At 44.9% G+C, this 10,799-nt stretch overlaps 1 protein-coding gene across 1 annotated transcript; it reads left to right on the top strand.

The window, feature by feature from the left end:
* The first annotated feature begins 9,934 nt into the window (after positions 1–9,934).
* Positions 9,935–10,534, top strand: LOC104896754 (uncharacterized). The gene has a single exon (XM_010683544.2). It carries the CDS (start codon positions 9,935–9,937, stop codon positions 10,532–10,534), a length of 600 nt encoding a protein of 199 aa, XP_010681846.2.
* The last annotated feature ends 265 nt before the right edge of the window (positions 10,535–10,799 follow it).

Here is a 10,799-nt window from a genome sequence, read left to right as displayed (position 1 = left end):
CCAACGGAGGGAAAGCGTCATTGGACCCTATGGTGGATGGATCCTCAACTCGAACGGATGTGGGGCAGGGATCATCTTTCAATCCCAGAAGGAGACAAGTTTGAATATGCAATGAAGTTTAAATTCCAGGCTTCCAACAATGGGGCAGAGTATGAAGCTCTCTTAGCCGGCATAAAAATGTGCAAGGCGGCCGGATCCCTGGAGATTAAGGCTAAAACTGACTCTCTGCTGGTCGTCAGTCAAGTAAACGGTGACTTTGAGTGCAAAGAAGCGTCCATGAGTAAATATATGAACTTAGTTAAGGAGGAGATCAAGTCTTTTAAGAGGTTCGTCCTGGATCAGGTGCCTAGATCTGAGAATCATCAGGCTGATGCTCTTTCTAAGCTGGCCAGTTCGGCTGAAAGAGATTCCTAGAACGTCTTCTGGGAGGTTAAGCGGCCAAGAGCATTGAGGCGGGAAGTTCTGATTCTCAGCCGAGAAAATGAGTGGATGAGCCCTATCATTGAGTTCAAAAAGACCGGCCAGTTACCTCTTGATCCTGTAGAGGCTAAGTATGTGAAAGCCAGGGACAAGTGGTTTGAGTTGTGGAATGAGACTCTATACAAAAAATCCTACAATCGGCCCCTTCTTAAGTGCATTACCAGAAAAGAGGGATTGGACGTTTTAAAAGAGCTGCATGAGGGAGCTTATGCTTCCCACATTGGAGGAAGTGCATTGGCAGAATAGGCTCTCAGGACGGGCTACTTTTGGCCGACCTTGAAAGAGGACGCCTTGCTCTATGCCAAGAAATTGATAGTTGCCAGAAGCATGGAACATTATCAGAAGCCGTCCAACTACTTAACTCCAATTCTCTTCCCTCTCCCTTTGCTAAATGGGGGATGGATATCTTGGTCCCTTCCCTATTGCTGCTGGCCAGAAGAAGTTTGTAATAGTAGCTGTGGACTACTTTACAAAGTGGGTTGAAGCTGAAGCATTAAGAGGCATTACCACCAATGACGTCAAAGGGTTCATCTGGAAGAACCTGATTACAAGGTTTGGTATGCCCCAGTCGATCGTCTTTGACAATGGGCCACAATTTGAAACCCAAGCTCCGTCAATGGTTGGCTGATCAAGGAATCAAAGCTCACTTTGCTGCAGTAGCTCATCCACATGATAATGGGCAAGTTGAGGCTTTTAACAAAATTCTGTCGGCCGGGATTAAAAAGAAGTTAGATAATGCAAAGGGGTTATGGGTGGAAGAGTTGCAGCTGGTCTTATGGTAATTAAGGACAACGACCAAGAACTCCACAGGAGAAACTCCTTTTCATGATGGTCTATGGCTCTAAGGCCGTCCTTCCTATTGAGATTGAAGAACCCACCTTAAGGGTGATGATGTACTCAGAAGATGCTAACTGGACAGCTCTTCGGACAACTTTGGACTTAGTTCCCGAAGTCAGGGGCAATGCATTACTGAGAATGCAGCTATAAAGTTGAGCATGGCAAGGGAGTTCAATAAAAGAGTTGCAAGGCGTCCATTGAAGCTTGGAGACCTCATCTTGAGGAAAATGGAAGCAGTCGGCCGAGCCAAAGAGCTAGGAAAGCTCACCCCTAACTGGGAAGGACCCTACAAGATAATCGAAGTAGTTCAGAATGACACCTTTCGTCTGGAAGGCATGGACGGACGTCTCATTCCTAGGACGTGGAATTCTGATACTTTGAAGAAATACTTTGTTTCGGGCATCTCGACAAATTGTAATCTTTTCTTAATGTATTACAATGAAAAAAGTAGAATGTATACATGTACCTTGACTATCCGTCAAGCAAAATTCATATAATACAGCTCTACTTCCCTATGACTCTGTTTGATTTATTTGCTTAAGTTATATGCAAATCGTCTAAAGCTAACAAACATGGCAGAGCAACAAATGAAAATGCACCTTCTATTAGGAGATCGGCTGAAAATGTTATCGTCCTAAAAAAAGGATAATTACATACATTGGCCGCTTGTTTGCTTAAAGAGTTTAAACATCTCCTAAACAAGGTCGGCTGGAAGCAGGACGCCTTAGTAAAGGTATCCTACCTTCCGTCCAAAAGCCAAAAACTTAGAAATAACCACCTTAGTAAAGGAACAAGTTATTTCATAATTTAACAAAGATGGACGAGTTGCAATCACTCTTATAAAACGTCCTAGTTATTTAAAAATTATGACTTTTTCTCCTTCTTGAACAGAGGAAGATTATAAAACTTCTCGTCCAAGAAGGGGGGCATATAGGGGCATAATTTAGAAATGACTAAGTCTTTGTCCAATGACGAATGTTTGGCCTGACGAATGTTTGACCGAGTTTTTGGCCGAACAACTTATTAACTTAGCAGTTTTTAACTCACAAGTTTTTGGCTGAGTTTTTGGCCGAACAACCTTTTAACTTAGCAGTTTTTAACTCAGAAGTTTTTGGCCGAGTTCTTGGCCGAACAACTTATTAACCTTAGTTTTTCCTTGGGCATCTAGTGAACGTCCAGAAAAGAACTAAGGGTTCAGGCAAAGTATGTTATGACGAACTGCTTTCATACTTGCATTAATGTATAGGATATTGAGTATAGTCTTAATATGATCAGCTAGAGAAGCTGGAGGGTTCGTCTAAAGAACGACAAGACGAACTATTTTGATACTTGGCAGAAATATTAAATCATGAAACAAGGCGTCTTATGCAGTAAAGTATAAAGCAATAGAGACTGAAAAAGATCATTTTCCATAAATAAAGAAAGGAGTACAAGCTAGTCTAAGGCAAAAGTACAATAAAGTACAAGTACAAGTGGCTCGCGGCCAAAATAAAGCATGAGAAAAGTTAAGCGACAGGAGGAGTTTCATTCCCTTCGTCCTGGGCCTCAACATCAACTTCTTCATCTTCGTCATCTGAAGATTCTTAAAAGATGGGGGGTTCTTCCCCTTTGATGTTGGCTTTGTGCAGGGTTTCTTGGAATTCCAGCCGGCTGACATATTGGGGGATATCTTCCTCCTCGGCCATCATTCCGAAGGCCTGCACAGCCCAGTTCTTCGAAGTGTCTATGACGGTGTTCATAGCCTCCTTGGCCGCATCAACTGTGGCCGCGACTTCGGCTCGGAGGACTTGGTTTTTAACCTTAAGTACAAGGTTCTCTCGGTAAAACTCGGCAGCAATGGTCATGACCGAGTTTCTCTCGTCCATAAGGAAACGTTCCAAGGACGTTCTCTCGTCCAGCAATTCGGTCAGCCGAAGGAGATAAGTTTTATTTTGGGACTCAAGGTCGGCTGACCTTTTTCCCAAGCTAGCTTGGACTGTTGATGCAGCACCTCCTGCTCGGCCATTGAGAGCTGAGCATGGTCCGCAGCCGCGGTCACGTCCTGGACGAGCTTCTTATTTTCTTTTCTAAGCTCCCTCGCCCAATCTTCAGTTATCATGCTGCGAGCAAAGAGCTGAAAAATAGGAGAAGGACAAAAGAGTCAGGACGAATGCAACATGGAGAAAAAATATATATCTAAGTACGGAATTTAGAGCGTCCAAAGAAAAACTTACCTCTGCAGCCAGCTGAGACATGTAGCCAACATGCTCTGACGAGGCTCCCCTTAAACCCTTTATGTAAGGTTCAGGGAAGCATTTGAAGAGCTCCAGCTTGAGCTTCTCCCTTTTGGCCGGGCTCATCCTTGTGAAGGCGGCCGAAGGTTCGTCGTCCGAGAGGACGGGAGAGCCGGCTGGAGCCTCCTCAGCTTTGCCCTTTCCCTTATCTGAAAGAGTTGACTTGTCAGTATTTTTGATGGGTATTACGACCGTCTGACGGTTGGAGGGACTCATTGGCCGTCCACCAACGCGCAAGGTCCTAACAAAGTTTGAGTAATAGGACTCACCAGAGGAAAGGGAAGCCGTCTTATAGGCCTCCGACATCTGATTTACAACCTTAGCAACCGGCCCCAAAAAAGTCGATCCGTCCAAAGAAGTGTCCGGCTTCGGCTCAAATATCTCCAACTGAGCAAGGGCCTCTGGTTGCTCAAGGGTTTGATCGGCTGCAGCAGCATAAGGAATCAGGCCCCTCTCCTCAGTAGTTGGAGAGGCATCCTCGGCTGGGATATTGATTACCACCTTGGGTGGAGGCCGGGAGGTTTTCTTCTTTTTGGCCGTGAAGCCTTTGGATTTTTTGAGAGGAGATGCCTCGCCAGTTGTGGCCGGTCTCTTCTTCGAGGCCGCTTTCTCCACCAACGCTTTGGACGTTGGGCCATTCTTCTGGAAATACAAAAAGAATCAAAGTTGGAACTCGTCAGGAGTTAAAGAAAAAAAATCTATTGCACTGTTTGGCAAAGGACCAGGGCGTCCATTGAATGGTTAAGACGCTTTGCTCTTGGAAGAGGCAAAGCGTCGAGAGCCAAGCCAGGACGGCTTGCTCATCAAAGAGACAAAACGTCCAAAACGAAATTAGGACGATATGCTCCCAGAAGGAGCAAAGCGTCCAACGAAAAGTCAGGACGACTTGCTCCTCGAAGAAGCAGGGCGTCCAAAATGAGATCCGGACGATCTGCTGCTTGAAAGATCAAGACATCCAGAATTAACTCGTCCAGAGTCAGCCCTGGACGCTTTCAAAAAAAAAAAAAAAAAAAAAAAATGAAAGAAAAAGTATACCAGTGTATTCGTCCTTTTTTCAGCACCGGATTTGCTGTATTCTTTCGAGAGAGTGTCGGCAAATCTGGACGAGCTCATGTCTCCTATCCAAGATCTTCTCAGTTTACTTTTGGCCGAATCTGCGAATAAGAAAGAAAAGGAGATAAATATTAGACGAATGATACTTAGGACGAAAGTTCTACTTAGAAGAAATTTTTTTAACAAGTATACCTCTATCCTCGCCCTGCCGCAAGCCGGCAGTGACCAGGAAGTTATCATGGTAGAACATTTCTTTAAAAGGGATCCAATTGGACGGGCCATTAAAAGAGACGTCGTCCATGGAATACTCCGAAATTCTGAAGTACTCCACCATCTCTTCAGCAGTGTTACTCTCTAGCTCTAAGAAGAAAGCCATCCGTCCAGTGTTGGTAGTGCACCGGCTAAAATAGCGAAGCCGTCTAGCAACCGCTTCATTGGGCGCTTGGACGAAAAGGAACTCGGCCTTCCATGAGTGCATCTTGGAAGTTTTATCCCAAGACGTCAAGAAGCCTTGACGGTTGCACACGCTCAGCCAGCTCCCCTCCATTGTTTTGGGAACTTTGGAAAGATAATGGATTTGGGAGAAGGCGGCCAAAGAAGGGTCTACTCCTTTTAAATTGCAAACAGCCAAGAAATTGAGGATGTTTTGCCAGGAGTTGGGGCCAAGCTAATTGTGCCCTATGTTATAGTAATGAAGAAGTTGGCTTATGAAGGGGTGAAGAGGAAAGCGCAAGCCGGCATCTAAGGCCAGGCGATAAACGGCGAAATGACCCGAGGGGGCACTAAGTATGGTATCCTCTCGGCCAGGGAGGACGAATCGGTAGCCCGGCATAGGCATGGCCGTAGAGAAGGGTTTAAGGTCCGAGCCTACTCGTCCTAGCCAAGAGTTGTCGGCCAAAATAAACCTAGGGTCAGAAAGAGGACCTAATCGTTGTCTTACTTCAGAAGAAGTCGTTGACGGATCCACCAAATCGCTAGCCGGACTTGAAGAGCTAGCTGTGTTTAATTCATTTGAAACCATCCTATGTTTGGACGAGCTGGGATTTGGGGAGCCTCGAACTCCTGACTCCTCCTGGACGAGTTCAGGGGAAGGGCTCGGATTTGCTGGACGAGCGCTTTGAACTTCGTGCTCTCCCTCAGCGGAATCCGTCCAGTAGATGCCTCCATTTCTGAGCTGGAGGCCGGCAGGTTAACTCCTCGTCTGACACGAGCTATTTGCTTGACGCGCGCCAGATTACCCTGCACAGGTAAAGATTGGGTCGTCTGACTTTGCCGGCCATGAGAAAAGAAAAAGAATGCATGTCCGGCCAAGATGGGTCAAACTCTAGAAGATGCCGAGGAAGACAAGCCCTCTGTTCTAGGGCTAGTACCAACCCTTGAGCGGCCGGGTTTGTTCGATGAGGAAGACGAACTCATTTTCTTAAAATATGCGTGAAAAAGCAAGAAAAAGAATTAAAGAAATACCTGTAGAAGAAAGCTTGGACGAGTGTCAAAGACGAGTTGAAATCTCGGACGAGTTGATTAGCAGTTTGTAAGAGCTTGGACGGGGGTAGTTTCTCTCTCTAAAAACTCAGTAAAAATTGCGGAGTCTCTCTCTCTAGAAATTTTCTCAGCAATGTTAAAATGATTCCAGAAAACGACAAAGTCACATATTATAGAGGGGTGAAAATGACCCCCTCATCCGGTAAAAGTAACCGTTGCTCTTAAGAGTTGACCTATGGAGACCGGCAAAATGGCGTCTCTTTTTCGAAAAAGAGACGGGCAGTTCCAGGTCGGTTAAAAGAGGAAGATTAAGCGTCTTGGCGCCTAGAAAATAATAACTCCCTCTTTTAAGGGGCAAATGTTGTAGCCTAAAAATCAACAGCTATCAAGATGACACGTGGCCTCATCAGAGCCCTACATGTGGCATATGCTCATGGAGGTAAAAGTACAAAGGGCTAGAAAGTTGCAGGGCTAAAAGTACGTTTCTCTGAAGAAAGTGTACTAAAAATCCCTCTCATGGCCCAAAGATTGTACTTAGGCCTAGCAAAGGCAGTCTGCACCTCTGTATAAGAGTGAGGTGTACTAACCAATCAACGTCTGCCACGTGTCTCCATTTCATTGCTTAGCCAATCAGATGCTCCCAAATTAGGGTCACATCAAGGTACAATAGTCATTTTAAACAGTATAAATAGTCCTTGATTTCAGGGTGAAAGGGACGTTTTTCAGAGCATAGTATTGTTACTCTGTCATAAATTCTTCTCTCTCTCTACTTTCTCTCTCTAAAAGTTCCTTTACATCCCTGATATCTGACTTAAGCATCGAAGGGGGAAATACCACCCAAACCTCCAGGGGGTCCCTTTTTTGCAGGTTGCTGGTCAGAAGTTTGCTCCGGGATTCGAGCCAATCATTGTTGCACAAGTCTCCAGTTTTAGAACCTATCTTTGGGAGTTGTGATATTTAATTACTAGTTTCCTACTACGTAACAGTGGGCATTCAAATTTATTATATGGCACATCGTCATCATCTTTTTTCCATTAAACTTTCATAAAAAGTGAGTCATGGATATAATAAATTAACTAGTTATTAAGCTCGAGCTATATCGTGGGTAAGGAAAATTTTCATTTATTAATATTAAACTCTAAAATGATAACACTAAATATTACTTGGTCTAGTGGTTAAGAATTTAGTATATAAACTTAAAGTCACAGGATCAAACCCTATACCTTGCAATTTCTTTTTTTAATTGTATGTGGATTAAATGGAGTAAAATACCGTTAGTGAAAACGTCACGTGATAACGAACGCCTTTTTATATATTAGTATATATTTGAGCCTTATAATTACGTTTGGCGTGCTTTAGTTAGTTAGCATCTATTAATGGTTAAAGGCATGGAATAAAAAACACTATTTAATTAAATGATGGTCCTAAGGCACTATTTTTAGAGGTTGAGAGCGTAGGAATGGCAACGGGTCGGACATGGATCGGATTATGCATAATCCGACTCCGACCCTATAAGAAATCGGATGTTAAATTTGAGTTCGACTCCGACGTCCGACTCTGAAAATCTGAATCTGGCCCGACTTAAAATCCGAACATCCGACTTCGAACTCCATCCGACTTATTTTTCTGCCAATTTTTTATAATAGCATAGTCTTCTATAATACAATAATGTAATCATTACAATATATTCTAATCATCCTATGAAAATCTTATGTAGTATAAATAATCTAAATATTACTATTATTTTTAACAATCATTTCTTCAATGGGAAAATGCTATGTAATAGAATTGGTTCAAAGTCGAAGTCAGATTATACATAAATCATACATTAACATAAATAAGAAAAAAGGATTGATTGACTCAAAGTCGGATTCTGATTCGGATGTCGGATTATTTTATGAGATTCGACTTCGACCCTCCTCCGACTCGCAGTCGGATTTTCTAAACGGAGTCGTAGTCGGATTCGGAGTCATATTACTTTTTTGTCAGAGTCGACTCGAATTTTTTCCTTCGAATCGGAGAGAACTAGGGTCGGATTCGGAATGGGTTGTCATCCCTAATTTATAGGTGTATGGAGGCTGACTAAGTTCCATGTCGGTCTACCTAGACCGATAAGCATCGCCATGGGCAAATGTGCCTACTACAGAACCATGGACTTTGTCATACCGGTTCCACTAAAATGCCTAGACGACATCCTTCTCCGGGCCTTTCAACAAGGGTCTGGGCTTGATCCAACTTCCATCTACAATTGCCTACGGGCCTAAAAGATAGAAGCTCAACATAGGATAAAAAAATATCCCAAGGGGATATCCCTATGAATATTCCAATAGAGGCAGAGTCCTACTTGGATACCGGCTTTGACAGGCCCCTTATAAATAGTCCGCTGATCTGAGTCATGAGGTACGTTAACTAACACAATCAAACTCCACTTGAGAGCTACTGGTTTACCCATTACTGACTTAGGCATCGGATGGGTGTTCCTTGAATCAACCCTCGAGGCTAGTTTACGTGTTCTCTCTTGCAGGAACTGGAACCGGCTTATTCATTGAGGACTTACCGGTTCGTACACTAAAACTGGTCCCATATCGGAACAATTGGCGCTAGAAGGAGGGGCGAACAATACCTTGTAGTCTAAGCCATTTCGTGCAAACAAAACAACCCTCATGGATCCTAATCAGCTTTTGGGATGCCGGAGACTGATGAAAATTATGTCCCCATTGAGAAAACTCCACCACGATTCTCAACCCCGATGCCGGCCACATGACTGACTCGGCCACCTACTGACAAAGGGAGGAAAACTCCTGAAACTCCTTAAGAGAGTATTTTCCATACTCTCCAGCATCTGTTCACCCCGGAACAGCTCAGGAGTGCGGCGGAAGTCTTCCAGGCCATGGCAAGCCACACCCCACCGACCTGTCCACCCGTCAAGCGACCTCTGAGCAGAGTCCACAACCTACTGAGAAAACTGCGTTCACTGGGGACGGGCCGCCAGGGGGAGCGAGGCCGGAATGACCAGGATCATGTGGCCAACTCCAAGACCCCCACGGAGCAGGTGGGGGAAGAGGAGCACCGGTGTCCCAGAAAGGGAAGTGAATACAGGCGACGAGCACCGGTATCCCTGCGGAACTCTCCATTCTCCACTGCCATCCTTCAGGAACCCATGGAGAAAATCAAGATGCCGACATGTAAGTATGACGGTAAGACCGACCTGGAAGATCACATATCGGCCTATGAGGGACACTCTTTGCTGTACAATGATACTAACTCAGTATGGTGTAAAGTGTTCCCCTCTATGCTGATCGGACTTGACGAGACCTAGTTCAAGAGCATACCGCCGGCAACAGTCTTCGATTTCCGCCAGCTCACATCCATGTTTGTCACACACTTTGTTAATAACAAACGTAGGGAGAGACTATCGGTGAGCTGATGTCGGTCAAGCAGGGGGAGATGGAAAACCTGAGGGACTACGTAGGACGTTTCATGAGCTATTTGGGTCGTAAAAAGCTGACAAGCCTAACAGAGGTCTTAGGCAAGGCGAATGACTTCATCTGAGGGAGGAGTTTGACAAAGCGGCAAACGCTAAAAGGCCGGCAGCAGAGGATAAAGATAAGGAGAAACAGCACAAAGATGTTAAGTATCGGAAGGATAAGAAACCGGACACCTCCAACAAGAGGGAGGAAAGTAATTATGTGAAGAAGGGCCACGAAGGTCGAGCCGGCAAATACCATAACTATACTCCTCTAACAATATCCCGGGCTCAGATATATGAACTGCATAAAAAAGATGACAAGTGACAGAGACCTAGAAAGATGTATTACAAAAGCCGGGGTAAATCAAAGTGGTGTGAGTTTCACAGGGACTACGGTCACGTAACATATGACTATAAAGACCTCAAGGACGGGATCGAAGACCTCATCAGAAGAGGCTACTTCACCGAGTACCAAACGAGGGTCGACCGGAAGTCCCCATCTATAGAAGATGAAAACGGTAACAGAAGGTCAGTGAAAGACAGGATCACCGAAATCCAAGTCATATCTGGAGGGCCGACACGAGGTGGAAGCATACATGGTGCCAAAGCTATCTTGAAAGAAGTGAGACACCAAGTGAACTACCACAACATGGGGAAATGGCTGGCACCACCAACCATGTCGTCAGTAGCCTTTACGTTAGAGGACGCTAAGGGAATTGTCTATCCCCATGATTATCCCTTGTTAGTATCTCTGCAGATATCAATGGCAATGGTGCATCGCATGCTGGTGGATGGTGGAAGTTCCGCCAACATCCTATTCAAGGAAACATTCGCTAAGATGGGCTTCGAAACTACATGTCTGAAGCCGGTCTCATATCCAGTTATCGGTTTCACAGGGGCATCTGTCATCCCAGAGGGAACCGTTAAGCTTGCAGTTTAGCTGGGGGAAGGATCTCATCCTAGGAACCTGATGGTGGAATTCCTCGTTGTTGACGTCCCGGCGGCGTACAACGCCATCATCAGGCGACCTTTGATACATGACGCCCAGGCTGTAGTATCTACCTATCATCTGACAATGATCTACACCTCCAATGATGGTAACCTGGAGAAAATCAGGGGGAACCAATAGTCTGCTAGGGCCTGCTATCTTACCGCCCTCAAGCACTCTGATCACAAGCGTCCAGCTGAAACACCACCATCTGAGC

This window comes from Beta vulgaris, chromosome 6 (assembly GCF_026745355.1).
Source record: "Beta vulgaris subsp. vulgaris cultivar EL10 chromosome 6, EL10.2, whole genome shotgun sequence".
NCBI classification, from domain to species: Eukaryota; Viridiplantae; Streptophyta; class Magnoliopsida; order Caryophyllales; family Amaranthaceae; genus Beta; species Beta vulgaris.
This window is presented reverse-complemented; position numbering and strand designations above follow the sequence as displayed.